Source organism: Amphiura filiformis, chromosome 12, assembly GCF_039555335.1.
Source record: "Amphiura filiformis chromosome 12, Afil_fr2py, whole genome shotgun sequence".
Lineage (NCBI taxonomy): Eukaryota > Metazoa > Echinodermata > Ophiuroidea > Amphilepidida > Amphiuridae > Amphiura > Amphiura filiformis.
This window is the reverse complement of record NC_092639.1, coordinates 49964214-49988045: the sequence shown is the minus strand read 5'-3', so window position 1 is coordinate 49988045 and position 23832 is coordinate 49964214. Positions and strand designations below refer to the sequence as shown.

Here is a 23832-nt window from a genome sequence, read left to right as displayed (position 1 = left end):
TCAACTGAAATGTTGGGAATAAGCTTTTTTCGTGGATATCTACTGAACAATGTCAGAAAAGAGGATGCTAGGATCACAAAATACTCTTTTAGTTATTAAACCAAATAAATACTGGAGTTATAGTTATATGAAGGTTACCATTGTATGCGTTTTATCCAAACAACATTGAATACTTTACGCGCATATGCAGACATGAGAGTGTTTTAACTGATATTCATATAAGAGCTATACGTTCTCCTTTGGGCATTGCTTGTCCTCTTTGCGCTAGAACTCTAAGATGTAGGCAACTTCAATTCTTTTATAAAACCAGTAAAATCGAGCGTTTTTGACGGTTAGATGTTTTGATAATTATTCATACAGGAACGACTTCTTTTTTCTGCTCCGCATGAAAGCTATTACCTCATCTTACTGAACTGGTTATTTTTGATTTAAAGAAAACCCATTACTCTGCTACAGATGAAATAACGTTTAATATATTTGAATGTTTTGTCAGGACATTTCGGTCAATTGTAGAAGTGTAGACGAGCAGCTGTCAGTTATGCAGGCACGAAACGTCCTTAAATTATAGTCCTAAGAAAGTAGTACTTATCTCCACCTGATCTCCACACACCCGCATCAACCCACTTGTTTATAACGTACTCCCGCCTCACACCACCTTTCTTTTTTCAAAAGAAATAAAACGCACAGAAATGTTTATTGGGATATCCTCCGTACACATTTCACGGCTTACAGGAATGGGTTTTTTTCTTGTTGCGTTGATAAAATTGTCTTGATTATAGATAAAACTCATGCGCTTGATGTCCGCTTTTCAGATTTAGCATCATTTGGTGGAAGTGTTCCGTAACTACGCTCATCTGGATTGCTTTGGATAATGGCCACGTTTTCATGGAAGCTTGTGTCGTGATCCTTAAAGTCTTTTTGGTATATTGGCACATTTTTTGGTGTTGTAAGAAGTTTCCATCTCTGAAAGAATTAATTATTCATTTACACATATTAGTCAAAAAAGTTAATAATTCAGGTAAGGATTACTCGTGCGTGTGCAACATTGTGTGTGACGAATACAGTAATATGTTCATTTAAAAATATATCATATAATGTGACCGTACACCACGAATGAGCCGTAAAGTCAGCCCCCGGTCAATTTAGTTTTATTTCGTGTTTAGAAAATATATATCATAAGCTTTAAAATGGTATACCATTTGACTTCAAACGATATCCAGGTTCAACATGTGTCCCTTTCCACACTGCTGGTAATAAATATTAAACAGTCATAATTGGCGGTCATTTCAAATCATCCCCAAGTCAACGAGGTTCAGGAATGTCCTCTCATTGTAAATTGTTGGTTATACATACCTAGACAAAATACAATTCTTTGTAACCCACCACTTGAACAGGATTTAGCCAAAGGAAACAAAGACGAGAGCTGTTTAAGAATTCTATATACATAGGTAGAAGCTTATTATCCTCTTCAGCAATAGGATAATTGATTGGTTTAAAAGGTGTTTGACTGGCGCTGCCAAAATGAGATACATGTCGCACCAAATTGAGGTAACTTTGAATACGACCTTCATGAACATTTTACAATGTAACTCAGAATACAATCTACCGACTTTACCGGTCGTTCGTGGTGTACGGCCTCTAATATGTTAATAAAAATGTATTGAACTGTGTTTGTATAAATAATACACGTACCTCTGTGAATGTTCCATCTGTAACCAATAATTTATACAGGGCATACAAGGGTATCTGTACCATAGATGCTACAGCCATACCCCAACCTAAGACATATCCCCAGGCTGGATACACGTACGTGTTGTTATACGTCAACGGCTCATACTCAATTAATGTGTAGAAAAATATAGCCTGTGAAGCAACACAAATTTAAAACAAAGAATGTGACTAAAATTTTGTAAAAACTTCTACCACGTGCCCAAGTCTGTTATTTATCAGATTTAAATAACATCTTTGAGTATCGCAATATCCTTCAATAATTAGTTTTCGTAGAAACATTTAAAGACTTTTACCAGATTATTTCAAACATTTGCGTTGTAGGAGATATCAAATTACAATCATTCCTACTTGAAAACTTTGCTCGGATACTCCACCACTTGTTGTGATTCAAACTAATACACGAGATCCATCCACCAGTTATTATTAAAATTGTTATTTTTACAACTTTACCAAGGGCTGTTTTGCAAACGAGACCCACTTACCGCAGTAAATCCGGGTCCTGACACCACCCAGCATATTTGAAGCCACCTGCTTAATTTTCTACCATTCATTGTCTTGATGTCTTCTGCAAATCTATTGGCTCCTTTTACCAAGACGAAATTACAAACAAACGCATTAATTGTCACATTGGAGCCCCGGGTGAAGGCACATGGATATAAAATTAATAAAGGTATAAGGTTGGAACTTTTAAAAGTATAAAAGAGAATAGTAACAATAATGGGCCATTAATATCATTGACATAAAATGTTACTACATGTAAAATCATTACATGCATATTTGGCAGAAGAAGGGAAACAGCACGACGAAGAAACATACTATGTGTTTTTCTTACCATAAACCCAGCCAATTATGACACATTCGAAGAATGCTATCCATAACAATGCTGTACCACTGGCGGCATAGTAATCGAAGATTTGAAACAGATACATTCCGCCCTGCAATCAGACATGAATGAATTATCGTGGATTAACATTCAAATCTACAGTGTTAGGATTCAAGTCTTGGGTCATTAAAAGGATTTACATTAGAGTTAAAATAACGATTACAATAACGTTATTTATATCTAGTAATTAATAATAATTGCCCCACTTCACATTTTACAATTGAATACATGAATACAAAAGCCACCCACGTCCATAAGAAGTTATTTTGATATAAAAACCTGTGTATCATTTTAATTCTTTCAGTTAGATTTACCTGGTCAATATGGTAAGTTATATACAAAGACAACAATGTTTAAATGAGATTACCACTAGTAAGATAATACAAAATAAAGCACACAGGTATGTATAATGTTGATAAGCATTCTGCCATGTATATAATATAAACCACACACGTTCCTTTATTAAACCCTTTTTTTTAAAAAGTCACTTTCCAGCAATGAATGTGTTACAAGTGGACTTTTATACATACTAGATTTCAATCAATGTGTTACAAGACTCAAATCATGGAATTCTTTCATACATCCTTTTTTTCACATGCTCAATAGACACAGAGGATGAATTTGAGTTGTTCTGTCCTACCAGAGAAGATGTGAGGAAAAGGAGATAGATCCAGCTATCCTCAAATAAAATATGTGTGCTGCCGCTCATTCAAAAGTAATCACGCTATTCAGGTTTAACAATAAAATACAACAAAGGGGTTCGAACCCATGATGGGTGTGATACACAAGGGGGTGCTTACTAGTTTTAGGGGAAAGGCAGTGTCTGTATATCATCATACTATGCATACCATGCATGCAGACCCTAACATCCAGTTATATTTCAAATAAAATATGACCGAAGTTCCATGGCAAATTATAATTTCTGACACTTGTTGACTCTTTCAACCTCTACGATTAATGATACAGACTATTTTCAATTACCAAAATATCTTTATTAGGTTTCCAGGAAATGTCAGGAAAATACATAAAACAATAAAATAAACATGATCAACAATCATCCCTTTTCTAACAAAATCCTAAAACACTCTCCCTAAATAGTTAATATAATGTTCCAAAATGGCCGGATTTTGTGGAAATTTGTACACAACTACATTTCTTTCTTGTAGTATCCACATGTGGTATCCCATCAGAGCAACAACTACTAAACACACACGTGTCATATTTTCAAGGAATTCTCTATAGAAACATTGGAAGTATTTCCAATTCTGGAGTGAAAATTAATCAACCGTGGTCGGCAACACACATCACATCAACATGATCAAAGGTACTTTCAAGTAGATGTGTAACTACTTGAGAATAAAGGACTATGAATAGGTGCGACAGGATTACCTACGGGATTATCTCAAGGATGTAATTCTGTTCTCCCTCCTTACATCTTCTCTGGTCCTACATATGACAGGCCTATGTATAGCAACAATGTCCCATGCTTAACTCAATGTGGCCAAAGTGTGGGTTTTGTATTCATATAATTATCTTGTGAGTTCTGTAAGCTAATTCGTTGAATTTATATTGCTGGCGAAACTTGCTGCTTTGGAGGTTTTTGTCTTGAAATGAGAAATGAGAAAATTAAACGATAATTACTAAATTTAGTTCGAGATTTAAAGATATTGGATATATTACTTATAATATATAGTTAATCAAAACAGCTGAAGATATATTACTTACATATGTACACATGCTCAACCCAGCCATATAACAGATAACACAAACTGCAGCAGCGAACATTTCACGTCGATAGCCCTTCCTGAAGATATGTGGAAACAAATCAACGAAGGCAGTCACCAGACCCTCGACACCAACAAACTGCCATAAAAACAACCCTTATTAGGTAATTTGAAATACAACAACATTGCCAATGACTTGTCCTTAAAGGTTGGGGAATGGCCTAGACTATGTCCTAGTCGATTTTCGGGGTATAAAAATGTGTGAGTAATCATGAACTGGAAATATTCTACAGTAAGCCAAAGAATTAAGGTACCAGTTGTGTTTACCCCTGTATATCCTAAATAAAGACAAATATGTCAAAACCTGTACTCTTTAGCTCTAATTGAAGACGTTATTTGTTGAAATTGGTTGAGAATTAAAGAAACGACGATCTAAAACCTAATGAAGAAACGAAATCAAAAGTTGCACTTTTGTGTTCCAATCAATGAAAGCACGACGCGACGCTAGGTTTAATATGCTAATCAAAGGAAGCATGGCGCTAGTCCTCTTGTTCGCGAACGCTTTGTGTATAAATCAATAGGGTATGTGGAGCAAATAAAACTGCAACTTTTAAATGGCATCTCCCATGGCTTTTTGGATCGTCGTGTCTTTATTTCGTGAACAATTTTAAATAATGAGGTCTTAAATTAGAGCTTAAAGATACAGCTATTGGCTGTTGGTAATACAGGAATACAGGGGGTGAACATAACTGGTACCTTAATTCTTTGGTTTACTGTATACAGATGTCTATTACTAATATTCAATAAATAGTCCTAAAACGGTTTATATAATTAAACACAATAATGGCTCAAAATGCCAAAAATTACCGATCACCAGAAGGGAATGATAGACGCATATCATAGTGAAGTAAAATATATCCGTGAAATTGCAGGATAATTGAATATTGACGAGGGATCTGTTCGATATAATTTGAGAAAAAAGAAGATTCATGGCTCAATGGACAATCGCCCGAAATCTGGACGGCCGAAACAAACAACACCATGATAATAATAACAACCGAACCCAAATAGCGTTTGTATCCATCATTGTTGATGATGACCAGCAGTGCAGTCGGAATAACTGCAAATCGATCATGATAACTTTTAACAGGGTATTGACGTCATAATGAGCCTCATTAAACAGCGCCGCCACTTTTTTCAATGAAATTTTACTGTGTAATTTACCGACAAAATATTTTTTTTAAGAATCCTGCAATTATAACTATTATTGATTAAAGGGTTTATATTTTAGTGACAGTTAGGTTTGATACGTTTTCCATTTGTAGTAGTATCATTACAATCTACATTTTTGTAACATTTTCTGCGGTTATAGGGGGTGCGGAAAGACAGTTCAGCGCGGGAGTACATGTATTTGCCGCAGCGTGAATAGTTGGTTCACTGTTGACCTTACCGGACGGAATCCAGCTTTCCCTTCTATGTCAATATATATTAGGGTAAAACTATGTGAATATAACAATCCATTTTCTGGAATGAGGTGTATGTGCGATGTTGCAGAAGCAGGAAAAAACAATACAACATTGGCCATTCAGTTTTACAAGCGTATTAGACACACAATTTACCTGACTGTCTATTCCCAGCAGCAAAAGCATGAGGAAAAATAAAATAGCCCAAAGTGTTGGTATAGGCATTTGTGTTACGCCCTCTGGATAGACAATGAATACCAATCCGGGACCTATAATGGGATGAAGAAATGGAATAAAGTAACGGAATTACATCATAAACTACTGCTGAAGTGCAACTTGAATATGGTGGAATTAGATCAGAGGACTGACTCAAAATTTCCTCGCGTATGCTATGGTAAATCCGCCATGTTGGTTTGTCGTTCATGGAGGGCAAATAGTGAACTTCCGGCATTTATCGGCAACAGTCCGAAATGGACTCCTGACACTTTTTGTATTTGAGCTAGAGCGTTACAAAGGTGTGCACATGTCTCGCGTTTTGGGGGCACGAGAACGCAGACAACAATGCACTTGAAATCGAAGTTTGCCGGACGCTTGGCGAAATACTCCGGAGCTACACGAATGTGCCCTCCCTCCACAAATAAAAAACAAAACAAAACAGAAAAAACAAGCATAGTTAAGATCATATGTAATACAAATTGCCAATATGTCTTACCGGACGCCGCCACCTGGTCTATGCTAATTCCCTGTTTACCAGCCATAAATCCTAAAACAGAGAACACTGCCATGCCTGCGTATAAACTCGTGGCACTATTTACACATGCAAATATGATTCCATCCCTGTATATTCAGAACATTACAGGTTAATGTAAATCAATACATCACAAATACAAAATATGATAGAGATCTTGCACCATTTTCCGTCGCTTTCAAAATACATATCAGGGTTTGTGCAATGCAAACGTTTTGAATCAAATATCTTAGAAAGCAAAATGGTGTCAATACATTTTTGTCTCATAAATTATCAAAATTTACAACAGAACCGAAACTAATATTCAATAAAAATATAAATCGTGTTACCAAACCGTTTCCAGAAAATGTTAGTAAACGCATCAATCAAGCAACTGTACCTGAAGAAGTTTCTTGCTGGTTTATTATAGCTTCCTAGAGCCATCATTGTCCCCAAACCAAGTGAGTAGGAGAAGAAGATTTGAGTGGTTGCGTCTAACCATACCTGTGCTAAAATAATGAGGGTTAATTCTGTTTCGTAATACAATAATAAAAGGACGAGTACTATTTGTTCAACACTTTACCACTCTAATGAGCTTATTAATTCCGAATAATATATCAAAATAGTCTTTATCAACGATTGCCTGTAGCTTACATGGAGGCAATAGGTCTGCTATCGTTTTGAATGATTTTTGTGTATTGATTCGGTTTTGCTTGACATTTGAAAAACAGTTTATGATAGAAATACCCAACGTACATTACCTGAGAATCGGCTAATCTTGACCAATCAGGAGTAAGATAATAAAAAAGTCCATCTACAGCATTGTCCAATGTGACGGAGAAACCAATAAGAATTGTTAACAACACGTATGGGAAAGGTGCTGTAAAATACACAACCTGAAATGACACGAAATAACATTATGTAAATTAGATATGTCAAGAACAAAAGTGACATATCTGTCTGTAAAAACTTGATTTTATTATCTTTTGCTTACTTGCTTTGCTTATGTCGACTCTTGTAGTCGGGCTCCCATAATGGCTCTCCACACTGCTATGTCTAACATACAATTTTTGATGTCTGGGCCTGTTAATCACGTATCATCTGCCAACATCTTGATATAATCCTTCTTGGGTGGACCTCTTGTTCGCTTTCCATGTTTGGGCTGCCACATAAGAACAATTGAAGCTGTTTCCTCTTCGCTTCTTGCACAGTGTCCTGCAAACTTTAACCTTCTAATCCTGAGCCTCTCAGAGATTGCTAACAGATTCCCATACAGTTCTTGGTGGTGTGTGTTTGCCATGACATATCTAGTGCCTTCCGCAAGAGATGAGTATAGCAGCCATCCATAGCGTTTCTCATTTTGGTTGTTATTGTCCATGTTTCAGCGCCATATGTTAGTACCGATTCTACAGTGGTGGTAAATAACTTGATCTTTAGAACTCTTGGCAGATTACTTTTCAAGATCTTGTCCATGCTGTTGCATGCTTTCAAAGCAAGTACCTTTCTGATGTTGCAGTCCTTCTGCACCTAGATATTTGAAGTCATGAACTATCTCCCATTCGCTTCCGTCCAATGTTTTTATTGAAGACGGTGTTTCCTTGTAAAGCATTGCCTTGGTTTTCTTGGCATTCATTCCTAGTCCTACTTTCTGTGCAGCAGCTTCAACAAGATGAAACAGTTCGTGCGCGTTGTCAGCTAGAAGAGCAATATTGTCTGCAAAATCCAGGTCTGTGATTGTGCGCGGGCCTATTCGCCTACATTTACAGCAACGAAATGTACTTAAGTTTAAAGACAACATTGGAAATCACATTGAATTTCTTTTCCGTACGTATTGTTGATCATTTAAAATACAGCACTGAAATGCAAATAACTATTTTCTTAAAGCTTAATTACATTACTCAATAAATTACCTTCCCTGAGCTTTTGACACCTTTAAAGATGCATAAATATACAATAACCCAGGCAAGTCCCAGACTTAAAACCATCTGCCAGTTTAAACCACCAGGATCGTCGATTCCTTCCGATAGATGAATTTGTAGAATTTTGCGCCTGTGGGCAACAATATTTAGAAAAAAAGGACAAATTATGCATCACCGGTACTGACGTCCAATATGTTACCGTATACTGATCGAGTGACTATACGTTATTGACTTGTCCAGAAAGAGACTTATTCAAGCAACATTGATAACGGTCCCCTGTTGTATTCTGGGATATCAAGGTATATCGTTGTTTGTATTTGTTTTTGTTTTTGTTTTTGTTTTTGTTTTTGTTTTTGTTTTTTTGTTTTTTTTTTTTTTTTTTTTGTTTTTTTTTTTTTTTGCTTTTTTTTTTTGGTTTTTTTTTTGTTTGTTTGTTTGTTTGTTTGTTGTTGTTTTTATTTGTTTTTTTTTTTTTTTTTTTGTTTTTGTTTTTTGTGGTATTTTTGTATTTTTGACACTTAAACAAAAAAATTCCATATAGGTAAGGAATCAAATTATGACGCCCTATAGACGAATCCAAGTAGCCAAGTCATGGTCAGGATTTGGTCGGACATCTTTGGGTAGCCGCTAGCACCAACCTGGTGCTTTGAGCGTCAATTGTGCAAATAAAAGCCGCCTAACACCTAGAGAAGATGCAAGGACGAGGAGGGTTAATAGAATAATAGCTAATAATAATATATAATGGAGATAATTCCGCAGGTAAACCCGTCGCATCTATTCATATACATAGTCATTTTGTTCGCAAGTACATCAATGCATAGATACCGCGTGTAGTTAATCCGATAATTATGTCACTTCAACAGCGAATAGACCATGCTGTGTGTTTTGTCGAAGGGAACTGTATAGTATATTGTGTTATTCTTTTGTCTGCCTGTGTTTTCGCGGAAGGTGTAAAACTGGTGATGGAATGCAGTTTAAAATTTCCGCCAAGGCCGAATCATTTCACATTTTGAGTGCATTGTAGCTGACGGCTACCCAACTAAATGCACTCAAAATGCGTGTATTTGGATTCGTCTATAGAGGAATCCAAAAATTTTAAACTGCATTCCATCACCCGTTTTACACCTTCCGCGAAAACACAGGCAGACAAAAGAATAACACAATACAGTTCCCTTCGACAAAACACACATCATGGTCTATTCGCTGTTGAAGTGACATAATAATCGGATTAACTACACGCGGTATCTATGCATTGATGTACTTGCGAACAAAAGGACTATATGTATGAATAGATGCGACGGGATTACCTGCGGAATTATCTCCATTATATATATTATTAGCTATTATTCTATTAACCTCCTCGTCCTTGCATCTTCTCTAGGTGTTAGGCGGCTTTTATTTGCACAATTGACGCTCAAAGCACCAGGTTGGTGCTAGCGACTACCAAAGATGTTCGACCAAATCCTGACCATGACTTGGCTACTTGGATTCGTCTATAGGCTATACAACCTTTGAGCCCTTGAAAAAAACCCAGGAAATACCTTCAAATATGCGTGTATGTAACTGATAAATTACTTCCTCTTTGCAGTGCAGTATAATTTCCCTAAATAATCGTGTCAACTTTAAAAAGGCATTTTCCCTTGTTTGAAATTTGTCCTCAGGTTTGCCGTTAGTTGTCACAAAAACAAGTAGCCAAATTCTGGGCTTTAATCGCGGTGTTGGCATCATTTATCAACGACATGCCGTTGATGGCTGTTTTATTCGGTTTCCATCTGACACCCTCTACAATTGATTTGAGCGCCGGCGGATTACCGTCACGAACCTATTTCCGTCGTGTACCAGACTAATTGTACATTTGGACGATACATTAACGCTATTAAACAATACTATGGTAACATGTCACTTACTCCCAGAATTCGACACTAGCTGGTGTGTATGAACTTGCATTCCTGAGCGTCCCATTGATACAAAGCGTAACCTCAGTTGTCATCATCGGTTCTGTTGTTGTAGGAATGTCCGTAGCGCCTGGTGTCGGTGCACATGCCGACTTATTGTTATTGTACTGAATATCCGGATGTAGGCAATTCTCTGTATTCCACTCATTATCGCAATGTGACCAGGGTAACTTTGCGGTAAATGACATAAAGAGGTAGTAAAGAGACCAAGCAAGGATGATATTATAGTAAGTGTTGACTAATGTAAGAATCACGATGCTGCCATGACCTGCTCCTGTAAAGAAGATAAACAAACATAGCAAACGTTCGATAGAGAGTACATGAGCTAGTTTTGAACGAAACTACATTATACCAAAAATATTGTCTCGAGCCGAAAAATTTGCATATAATACATAATGATATTTGTCTCCACCGGGAATTAAGCCGGGACCCTCTTGCACAAGTGTCAACACCTTAACCACGCGTCCGTGGATATGATTAGTTTTGCGGGCGACGGGAAACTCATCGTCAATTTTCATTTAGCCTTATCATGATTACCCAGAATGATCTTATGGGCGCACAACTTAAATTAACTTGTAAAATATTACGGGAAAATACGAATCATCTTATTCACCTTTTGCACTGAATCAACGTTTCGTTTCTTGGTGTCATTTGTAAAAGTAAATCTCAATGGAATTGTGGAACTTTTTTAATCAGAATGAAATAGTTGAGTGAGAGTAATGAATAATTGCAGATACAGATACCTTTAAATAGCGGAACTAAATTCCAAGCCGTTATTCCTCCACTCTGCATGTACTGTCCAATCGCTAATTCTAAGATAAGAATCGCGATACCGGCAACGATCAGACATGTGAAGTAAGGAATTAGAAATGCACCTGACGTAAAAACGAACAAGTAAATAGTTTCGATTAACGAACAGTGTAATGAAGCTGTGCTGCAATTCAAATCTGAAAGTGTGTCGCCAAAAAAAACACAATCTGAAATGGTACTATGATTTCCTGTATAAAAAAATACCGAGCACAACCCTTTCGTGTAGTTTTATTATGTATTCATACACTCCGATATCAAAGCAGCCAATCACAAAAGCGGTTAGAAAAGTACGTTGATTGTGTATAATGGCACTCTGACGGTAGATGCATATATATTTGGACTGTGCGGAAAAAATGAGATTATTCTGATGTGATATGGGCCTATAGGTCAAATTGAAACCTATGTGAAAGCCGATATTAAAACCGGTCTGATTATTCCTAACCCGTAGATACGTTCTACATACTGCTGTACTCAGACTTTATTTCAAACTATAACACTCACTGATTTGGTAAATAAAGATTTGATAGATAAAGCAATCAATATATCATGTGATGACATGTTCATTAACCATGACAGCAAAAACTAGACTTTGCTCATGATGGAATGATAAATAATGCAGGGGGGTCCAAAAAGAACTTTATTCACTTTGAAAGCTTACTATCTCAAAGTTTAGAGCAACTATTCCCAGTATTGTTACATATTCTAATACTTTCTTAAAAATGTATCAAAATGGCAGTTGTTACATCAGGTGTTCAAAAATCACCCACACACCTCACTGCTTTAATCAACATGTCTTTGTCTCAAAGTGTTTTCCCAAAAATCATTTCCCCAATCCTGAAGGAACCATCTCTGGATTGCAATGATTTGGTCAATTATATAAGCCAGTGTCAAATAAAGTTTGTATCTAAGTTGATTGAAAAGGTTGTTTGTAAACAAGTTAATCAATATAGTGAAATTAATCAGTCTGCATAAACACCAAACAGGAGCACTGCGACAGCGCTCATCAAAGTCAAAAATGAGATGTTGAATGCCGTAGACAATTGGGAGGGGGTGCTACTTGTGCTTCTTGATTTGTCTGCGGCTTTCGACACCACTGATCATGATGTGCTGCTATCTAGTCTCGAAAAAAACCTTGGTATCTCTGGAAATGTCCTGAAATGGATGCATTCATATCTTAACAACAGGTTCTGCCACATGGGCTACCACATGGCTCAGTTGTAGGTCCGCTTATGTATGTCATCTTATCGCTTCCTACAGGATAAATTATTCGCAAATATGGACTAACTTATCACATGATGACGCTCAGATTCTGACATCTTTTAATTCTAAAGAACCCAATGCCCTCGATGAAGCTCTTCGCAAACTGGAATTAGAAGAGATTCATTCATTGTTAGAGCTCCAGCGCAGTCAGCTTTGGAGCCTTATTTCATCCTTATACAGATGAGCACTTCATTATTATGCCTCTTTGAAGGTGACTCGGGAAGTATTTCTTGAACTGCATATCTCCTTGTCTTGGGTAGGCATCTTATTCTCTGAGGTCTCTGGACTTACGACCAGACTCTGGTGGGTTAAACCGGTTTTAAGGGATCCCAACTGTCCCGCTTCCTTCAGAGATAGATTTAATTAAACTTTCATCAGATATTGGGCACTCCATCCTACTTTCAGGCTAGGATCAGAGTGGCGTAAAACAGCGTGCCAAGCCAATGTCCCTATATTACCTAGGAGACCCTTGAGCTAGAGTCAGCTGAGCAGAGCTTGCACTGCTTGAACTGGGATGTGCAATGTCATTAAGGACAATGACTGGTCACAGGAACCTAGTCTTACAATCAGTTGGAGTGTCATTTGGCATGTTTAGGTATGAGTGTCTTGTGCTGGCACGTCTTCTTTATCTTCAACTGGAGACGGTTCCCAGCTTTGAATCAGGTCTATCTGTCGGAATGCTTTGTTTTGACGCATTACCATATCATATAGCTGGGTCTGAGTGCAGTTTTAGGGGCCACATCCATGATGTTACGTCTCTTGGTACTCCATCTTGGTTTTTTTTAATGTGTTTTTCTTTCTTGCATTGGCATTTGATAGGTTTTCTTGTCTTGGGACTGTCAGCTCAATGATGATAACTGTATTGGTCCTTTCAGATTAGAATATACAGTCTCTGTGATTATGGGAGGAAATACTACTTGCTTATGTTCCTCATCCATCAGGAATTCCCAGTCATTGGCCTTCTGTTGTTGGATCTCTTTATGGAAGAGGCAGTGCTGGATTCCGGTAGGTTACACCATCTGCAGTGCGGAATTTGATAGACGTCACATAGTTGGTACCTAGGGACTGGAGGGACACGTATTTGATTTGATTTGATTTGATTCGGTATCTCCATATTGCACATACAACAATACAAGGTAAATAGATATAAAATGCATTAAGATAAATAACATATAATACACAAAAAACAAAGCAAGGAGATATCACAGGATAGCCCTTTAAGCCCAAAGGCTTATTTCCGAAGGGGTCCTTTATACATTGAAGGGCAAAAGGCATACATACATATAAAAACATACAACGAAATATATATATACAAGTGAATATTAAAAGTAAAATAAAATCTTTAAACATGATTTAAATCCTTAGAAACTAAATTTGGTTAAAAGATGAGTTTTTACAGACTTTTGAAACTTGGTTTATTAGAAATTGATTTGATTGCACTTGGTAAGTTGGCCCAATCCTGAATGGCATTATAATAAAAAAAGAGCCAGAAGTGATGGTAGTGGATTTTGGAACACGGAAATTTTGAGCACTGTTTCTAGTACTGTATTGGTGCACGTTTGAAACTCTGGTAAAATTTGAACTAAGATAGTCTGGGCCAACTTCATTAAAAATATCAAAAACATGGTTCAACCTGAGTTGTTTAGCCCTATTTTGTATGTTAAGGAAATTAAGATCTTTAAAATCATCTTCTGTAATATGATACATGCAATTCTTATTTAAAATAAATCTGATAACTTTGTTTTGAGCAATTTGAAGGCTTTTACTCATCTGCTTATGTGTGCCAGCATGCCAAGAAGAAATAGAGTAATCAAACAAACAAAGTACAAGAGCAGAGCATAAAATTGTCTTGATATTTTGATCAAGAAACTTTGCCTGTCTGTAAAGAAATTTGAGTCTAAAATTTACTTTTTTATGACACCAAGACCCATTTCGTCACCATTCAAGCACTGGTCAATAGTAAGGCCTAAGTATGACTTCTGATTTGCCTCTTCAATGAAGGACATTATGCCATTCGCTACAGCTTTCAGTGTCTGATCATGTCTCCAGTTGTATCTACCACTCTGCAGAGAATAGTTGCATCCATTTAAGATATGGAATAGAGTACAGTTGTTATGATGACACAAGTGGCAGGATCCAAGGTTGGTCTTTCCATAGAGTCTCAATTTAGCTGGTGATGGAAGTTGGTCGTGGATGGCATTGACATGGAAAGATAGGAGCTCTGGTGTCCATACATAAAGGAGCTTCTTCCAAGATGTATCTACTTGCATGGCAGAGTCCCATCTGAGCCATTGTCCTTGTTTGGCGCAGCCATAGAGGAACACAAGCATGTCATCTTCATCTACATCTTTTACCAGACTAGTGAGGCATTTCCTGTGTTCTTGGGGCTTCATGTCCTTTGGTAGTTTCTGGTTCTTTTTGAAACCAAGGCCTGCTCTGTCTGTTTGGCCTCTGCACATCTCATTCAGTATCAGATGTCGCTCTCTCTGTTTTAAGTTCTCTGATTCCATTGGAGGCAGTCTTTGTAGAGAGTCTGTGTTTCCACATCTATGGAATACTTGTTGAGATGGTGTGGTGACTTGCATGCATTTTACAGAAGCGGTGAGTCTTTTAAGGTGAAGCCCGTACTTCTTCCTGATAGAGCACTGTTGGTGGTACATCTGCTTATTTCTGCCCATCTTTTCAAGTATTTGGTGCAGGTTGCTGCCAAACCATCGATGTACGTAATTGGGAAGTTGTAGATGGTAAACTTACATGTCATTTTGGGTAGGATTGCTTTATCAGCAACTTCATGATTCCATTGATTTCCTTATGCTTCAGATCTTTGAAGATAAGCTTGCCGAGGAATCAAATGGGCTGGTTGTAGATACTCCATCTATTGTCAACTTTGGATCTTATGCCATATATTGGACTTTACGTCCCTCTTGCTTTTGTTTCTTATTTGGGACAAATCTCTTCATAGCATAGGATCGGCTTTGCCTTCATTGATCGAGTCAATCTCAGGAAGTCATTAACGACGTTGACCAGTTTCTGACAGTCTTCCTGGCTTCTTGCAGTTAAAGTAAGGTTATCAGCATAAGCTTTGACTGATGAATCTTTCATGCAGTGCCCCAGATGGCTGTGTTGGTCAAGAAGATCAAGGCAGAGATTGAATACAAATCTACAAATGACTACACAAAACAATATTACTGGCTTTCAAGATCCTTTCCATGAAGGCACATAGACTACAAAAACATTAAAATAGCCTACAATAACACATCTGCCACGAAATTCTGTTTACATTTTGTTATATACTAAAGAAACCCGTTCTGTTAAAAGCTTACCCCTTCACATCCATATTAGGGACCGATCGTTATTTACGTCAGGGGAGAATGGGCGTTTTGGGAAAAATATCGACAATATAATATTCCCGTTCCCCTCTCGCGTCCGCTCAAAATTTTCGGATCCCCCTTGTTTTCCCAAATTTCTCCGTTTATAACTTAACAATCCTCTCTCCTGGTTCAACGAAAAAAATTCGCGTTCCCCCTCAACACCCCCAAAAAATATCGGGTTCCTCCCTCAAAATGCCCATTCCCCCCAGTCGTAAATAATAAACAGCGTTTTTTTTCACATGATGGAAGTGATAACCTTGAGTCAGCTCTAAATTCCCGAACAATAAATAGGTCTGACTGACTTTGTTAATGTGATTACATAAAAGGGAATTCCTAGCTCTCTCGACACAGGAGACTGAGGAGAGTGTATGGTTTTGAATAGTTAAACGGTCGCACGGAATCGCAACCGCTCTAATCGTAGCATATAGTATCATACAAAAAAAAGGCCGGATTAAATAAACTAAACACGGCTGTAACTTACCTCCTCCATTTTTATAACATAAATATGGAAACCTCCAGACGTTTCCAAAACCAACGGAGTATCCAATCAGGGCAAATATGAAATCCAATTCGCCACTCCATGTCTCGCGTGCTTTAATATGCTCACTCTCAACATTATGTACTGCCGGTAATTTACCCTGTCCGTCCACCACCAGCTTTGTCCTCAATTCACTTGTTGAATTTTCTGCCATAACTCCTTTGGAATTATGACCTTGATATTATTGCAATTGCAACACGTAATCCATTCTCTTGCTGGTAGTACTTAAACTATAGGAGCTAGGAGTTAGATATGGAAGTTATAGAACTAACATTGCACGTGTGTAAAGATATTGCAATTGCTATAGAATGCTACATGCAGTAGTATGCGAGTTTTTTTTTTCTATCACGACCTATAGCATGGTACATGTTTGCAAAGGGCAATCTCGTGTGAGTAAAGTTTCCGGTTAAAGTCCTTTTTAATAATAAATAATAGGAGCCCTATATATAGGTGACGTTTATTCGGGAAACATAAACTAAATAATATCTGAAAGATGTTTTTGGTGATTTAGGTCAATTAAGGTAGTACTACACCCCTGATAATTTATGACTAATTTGGCATTTTTCTTAAAAAATAACTACACACTGGTAACAAAAGTTATGTATATTATAGGGACATGGAATCCAATTACTTCATTGAAATTTCAGTGATTCAAGACAAGTGGTTCATTATGTTAAGAAATGAGGTACATTCTAGCGGTATTACATTATATTTATAACACAAATTGGAATTATTAATAAACTGAAACATTTTGTACCAAGACATGTATTGTATACCCTTTATTGTACACTTGTTCTACCATGTGTTACCTATGGCATTATAGCGTGGGGAAACGCATGTAAAACACATTTGGATCGAATTTTTAAACTTCAAAAACGTGCTGTTTGTGTTAGGAACATATGTAAAACTAGTTTTGGGCACCATAGCAGACCATTATTATATTGAATGTATATGAATCTTATAAATTGGAACTTGGTGTATTTATGTACAAACATATTAATGATGACTTGCCAAACATATTTAAGGAATACTTTTGTAAAAGACATGAAATTCATAGCCACAAAACTAGGTAAAACGATGATATTCAGAAAAGAAAAACAAACTTTGCGAGTAAATGTGTCAGGACATCAGGGCCTTCCCTTTGGAATGACCTTCCTCTCGAATTAAAAAATGCTATGAATGTTAAGGGGTACTACACCCATTGCATTTTATTGCATTTTTTTGCATTTTGTGAAGAAACGAGAAAAAGAAATGGGACAAAGTGGTATGCAAAATGAAGGGGCAAATCTTCTCGTTCAATTGGTGGCATCAGTATCAATGACGAGTACATACTTCTAATGGTATAAGCCAAAAAGTGGTACATCACTGATGTTTTAAATTCACGTCATTTTGGAAAGCTTACTATCAACGGATTTCGTTAAAATTTTGGATATGTGTTGCTAACACATTAGGGAAATAATATTGATATGTAAAATGGGAATAAGTGGTCCCTGATTTCTTTTATGACTTCATGAACTTGGTGCTCCACAACTATCAAAAAACGAACCGGTTAAAATGCTTCTATTTTCAATGTTGAGCTATATTTTGTATTTTGAACTTGCGACACTATTTCACTGAAACTTAATTAAGCCATAGGTAACAGGTTATCCGAACCACACTACAGCAATGTTGAAAAAGATTGTATTTTTTGTCACCTATACCACCATATTAGGTAGTTTTCCGTACTGAGCTTCATTTTTGTGATTTTGGTAACTATTTTATATTTATTTGCCCAATCCATCTCAACTAGGCAATCTAAATTGTACTCACCATTTACATCCCAAGGTATTTTAGTATATCTACCTCACACATTTCCATTATATATCCAGTAACAGACAAAATATCAAAATTGATGCCTCATTATGACATGTATGATATCACAGACTATCACATGTATTCAGAATTGATGCCTGAATTTGACCTGAACCAATTGACCTATAACCTGACCTTTGATGACCTTATAGCCTTTTTTAATCTCTTTTCCTAACAACACATTATGGAAGATACATACATGGTGTAGTATTAAATTGTCTATGTGGAAGAGATTAGGCCTATTTAATTTATTCAGTGTTATAATCAGTGAGTACATTTCTATAGATAGTATAACAAAGGATTTAATGTATTCTATTCATGTATTCTACTTGGACATGTTCAATAGAATAAATTATGGTTTGTTATGAAACACACATCTCAGTTACTAGGTTACAGTAAACAAAAAAAATATATAGGGCTAAAATGATTTTCTAAAATGGTTTAAAATCACTTTGTAGGTAGAGATATTTTATAAGTTTAGGACATGAGATGATGAACATATTTATGTAGTTCATAAATTTGCAAGAAAAAAGAGAAGACGGGTACTGATGAAAATCAGGGTATTATTCCCCCTTAAAACTTTCAGAAATCAATTTAAGAAATATTTATTGAATCAAACTTGGTTGTAATTTCATGTACATGCTTCTTTAGAGCGATTAATGTCTTAATTTATCTTCAAATTTTGTATGCTAATTCTATATTTATACATTAATGCTTATGTCATTTCAATGATGTTATATTCATTGTGGTGACATAAACATTATTTAAATCATGTTTGTTTATATTATGTCTTAGGGGATGATCACTTCTGGCCTTCATGGCCTTTTGATCATCTCCTCCATGTCATTTTACTCGTCTTTTTTTGTCTTTTCGTGTTTTTTTTTTTTATATGCTTGTTGTTTAATGTTGTTGTTAATGTAGATGATGTGGAAAATAAAGACTTATTATGATAAATAACGTACCGCTTGGAATCCTTGTATAATATACATAACTTTTATTACCAGTGTGTTATTATCTTTTGAGAAAAATGGCAAAATAATCACACATTTATCAAGGGGTGTAGTAGAACCTTAAGGGTGCTGAATTTAAACCCGCTGCATGTAGAAATTTTTATTTTGTGAAAAGTGCTCATGATATTTTGATTTGATTTTAAAGGTCAGATCTATTGCAAAAACAAGTTTATCTCCATTCGAAGAGAATAATTATTACATTACAGAATATTGTTCTCATTTGGGAAACAAAGCCGTACACAGTATCGTTTGCTTTGTAATATTTCATCCCACTGAAAATATAATAACTATAGTATTGCAATATCGCACAGGGAAATCAGATACATGAGTTTGTGGACTTAACACGGTTTATATACTAGCCTGAGATTGATCACGATGAAATTCTAAGCTCAAAATATTTTTTATTTTATTTTTTAGTCCAAATATTTCTCATGATATTGGATATGTTATAGGATAGAAAGTCTTCAGTGGTCTTCGCTGAACAATGATCTTTGCAGGACAAGAGAATCAAATCAGGCAGGATATACAGTAAGAACATTGAGTAACAGAACTTTACAACCAACAGCAAGAAGAAGGTTGCTGGTTAAGTAACTTTCCTGATCTATGTATTTGATTGATTGTAAAGTGTATGTATTTATGTTCATCAAAATCATTGTTAAATCATCATACTTTACTTTGCATTAAAGATTTAAATATTGTTAACTTAATCAAACAGTGTGTTTTGTTGAGCATTCTGAAGTGAATTTGGGTAAAATGTGTGTTTTTAGTCATAATCAATATCATATACCTCATATATAAATTCCTGTCATCTGGTTAAAAGTGCGGTCATTGAATTAGCTATGTCCTGAAAATGAACTAGGGACAGGTCATGGAAACGAACTTTGGACCGGTGTGAGTCTACGCATGCGCAATCGCAACGTACATCCATTCGGTATGTAAAACAAATATTGACTGATTTATATTCGGGTCATGGTTAAAATTATAGGCCCGCGGTAATCTCAAAACCATGCTATGACCCTCATGGTTTTGAGATCACTTTGGACCTATAATTTTAACCCTGTCCCTCATAGCAGTCAATATTTGTATAATATTTATCGGTATCGTTTACCATGCTTACCGTGCTAATGCGGTTTTGTATTTCCGGTTTGGACTTTGAAAGACGATTGCATGGTTAAGTTCCATTCGTATAATGTAAATCATCATATTTTTTACTCGGCAATGATCATGCAAGTGTTTTAACAGACAGACTCCAGTAAAAGCTTTCTCTTTTCCTTTGGGTATCACTTGTCTCTAGAGTTTTGGACCATGTTAATTATTGAGAGAAATCTGAGATGTACTTGCATTCTTATAAAATCAGTTATATCGAGTGTTTTTGACAGATAAATGTTTTGATAATATTTCAGACGGAAACGATTTTGTTTTTCCTGCTCCACATGAGAGCTATCACCTCATCATCCTGGTCTGGTCATTATTGATTCAAAGATAACCCGCACATGATGAAACAACGTGCAAATTATTTGAATGTTTTGTCAGGACGTGTCAGGCATTGTTGGATCAGCGCGAAACACTCGTATTTTATAACGCAGTGAGGAAGTTCCCAATACTTGTATTTCCTAATGGAAATGTAGATGTAGGTGAAAGAAATTGTGGATAAATGAAAGAAAAAGTACAAGAAGAGGATCGAAAAACAAACAAAAAAGATAACTGACAGCAGCTAGTATGGAGACATAATGATCACCATCATTTGGGTATAGCGGTGAAGTTGAGGGATATTCCTTATTGTTATTCAAAAATGTAGGACTGTTTGGTTTGCTCACTCCTGAGATTCGGTCTTTGACTGCTTGACTGCGATAATTAACGGTCTGAATGAATTGTATTAAACATTCTCTATACATACGTAGTTATAACCAGATGCCATCCTGTAGGCTATATGTGCAAAAAGGAATTTATACGTGAGCGACGTATAAATCTATCATATGTGGCTTTTATCTAATTGCTTTTCTAACTTAGCGTGCAATGCACAGATTACGGAAAGTTGTTTTAAATTCAATATTGCTATCGGCGTCGGCATTTGACTTTCAAAATTCATATCTCGCTAGATAAGGACTGAAAATAGAAAGATGCAGCATAAGACGTTATCCCAATAACCGAATTGATGCTTCGTTGGAATTCAATGTATCTGAATGGTTCAAAAATTTGCAGCATTAGCAATGTTACTGTATTCTATTCGCATTAATTCCCCCTTCAATATACGACTTTTTAATATTTCAAGGAGGAGCGAAAATTTGGATTTTTTAAATGCAATATCAGTGAGCCTACTGTGAATACAGATATGTTTGGCTTAGAATCCTTGTCAATAATCATTATTGTAAATTATGTGTAAATGACCTGTGTGAACGATGCAATTTGATGTAGTACGTATAAGTCAGTCACTCTACCATCTCGAAAGTTTCCAATGGTAAACCCGAGATACAAAGTGACTGATAACTGAGTGCATAGCAGAATAAAATAAGGAGCAATTGACCAAATACGTTCTAAATCACCCTTTAATAAGATTATTTCGTTTCATTTAACTTCGTATCAATTTACGCAATTTTAGATAACGGAACAAAGCTGTTGGACTGATTATCGATATTTCTTGACTTGTACTTATTAAAATATGTTTTGTACTCAGATTACGTACCCTGTTCTGAGGACCTACATGTATACTTATCCTCTATCCAGTTTTACCGACATAAGTACAAAAATGTATCACTTATATCGCGTCATAAAGTGAGCACGCCAATGCAAAATTGGTAAATGTATAAAAGTTTAAGTAAAATTGATTTGGGCTAAATATTCTACGACATTCTATGTCACCGGATTTTGAAAGGAAATGGCTATTTCAAACTAACTACCAGAAAAACCTACTAACCATACTAACTCCCCATCTATGGTAATTTTTGATGGTCTATCCTACCCCGAGTAAGGCGTTGGGGGAAAGTTTTATTACTAAACTGAGCAAAAATGGTGGATCTACGATTAGCTTAAAGCCATAATGTGTGATTTGCTTCACAGCAACGCCCTCAATTTTACTCGGATTTCTACTTTTTGCATAATTATAATGCCCTGTGGTATATACTAAAATACCGCGTAAAAGACTAAGCCTGAAGTGCTTTAATAACAGTAAAATGTAACTTTTTGTATTAAAACCGGGTGGATTCAGAGTTCAACGATCGAGTACTCGCTAACATGTACCGTGGATGTCAGCTTGTATGCACACACGTCGAGCGCGATGCTCCGTGCAGTTACATGTAATACGATCGGCGAACGTAGTACACGCATTGTAGGCGTTGGAATGAATCGAAATTTCCAGCTATTTTCTTCGTTATACCTCATTTGTTTGGCTCGAAATTAAAAAGGGATAATGTGATCAGTGAAAACAAACATTTAAATAAGAATCTATTCTTTATGCAAATCACACATTATTGTCGTTTTAGTTAGGGTCAATACCAGATAATACCATCAGAAGGTTGTTACACCCTCCTTATTTTTATATCATAAGTAATTTATTTGTATTCTGCAACACATTCATTTCTCCAACGGGGCAAACACAAATTCTAGTCATTGAACCTTTTGGAAACCATTACTTATCATGCTAACGGAGCATTACTCGAATGTAAGTTCATACGTGCTGGTGATAAACAATTTCTAGAAGCTTAAACTGACTTTCAGCACCAAAATTCAGTAACCTGGAATTTTTGATGTGTGCACACATCCTCATCAGAAGAAGTCCTTAGATGTTGTGATGGACTTGCCCTTTTATTGACCATTGGCGACTGTTGGTCTTAATCGCGATCAAGGACTGGGATTGCCAACCTTATACAACGCCCTCATTCGACCAAAAGTCGCCAATGGTCAACAAAAGGGCAAGTCCATCACAACGTCTTAGGACTTCTTCAGATGAAGATGTGTGTCACACATCGAAAATTCAAGGTTAGTGAATTTTGGTGCTGAAAGTCAGTTTAAACTTAGTAGAAAATAGAGAAATAGTAAAAGTGTATTACACAATTCTGAAGTCGTTTTCAAGGACATTGCTAATCATGAGGCTTTCTGATTTGCAATTAGAATTTTTTTGTTTAATTTAGACTTTTTGTTTAATTTAGACTTCAGGAAGCAAATACCTAGTGAGTTATTTTAAAGGCCAAGTTCCACACGTATGTTTACAGTATCCTTTTATAATTTTTCATCTGTTTGTATCCAGATATCCAAAAGGCATTTTATATTTACTTTCACGATGAGAGTGACACACAATTGCATATAATCATTTTAGTGTTTATGTATCTAAAGTTTGTTTTTTTAAACTTCCGTGGTCGTGCCTGTGCGTATCGCGTACACGAGCGTAAATGCAAAAGCAATAAACAATCACGCTGATTGGCTGATCAACGCACTTGACAACAAGCCGGCTGACCCATTGGTCTTCGGCGCGGCGCGTAGTAGGCGACCTTGTCACTTCTACGCGATCGCAATTCACCAGCACGTACCCGGACCACGGAAGTTTAAAGAAAACAACTTTATCGCTACAAAAGCGTTACTGTTCCTCTTCAGGTA

The 23832-nt window shown here is 36.4% G+C and overlaps 1 protein-coding gene across 1 annotated transcript; it reads right to left on the bottom strand.

The window, feature by feature from the left end:
* Positions 1-457: 457 nt before the first annotated feature.
* Positions 458-16672, bottom strand: LOC140166347 (sodium- and chloride-dependent taurine transporter-like). Its single transcript, XM_072189791.1, has 13 exons — positions 16325-16672; positions 11146-11277; positions 10355-10676; positions 8439-8577; positions 7290-7424; positions 6929-7032; positions 6514-6638; positions 5958-6070; positions 4340-4477; positions 2564-2666; positions 2214-2314; positions 1693-1863; positions 458-963 (listed from the first exon to the last, which is right to left on the bottom strand). The coding sequence occupies exons 1-13, from the start codon at positions 16533-16535 to the stop codon at positions 787-789; spliced, it is 1971 nt and encodes a 656-aa protein (XP_072045892.1). The 5' UTR covers positions 16536-16672; the 3' UTR covers positions 458-786.
* Between the last annotated feature and the right edge of the window lie 7160 nt (positions 16673-23832).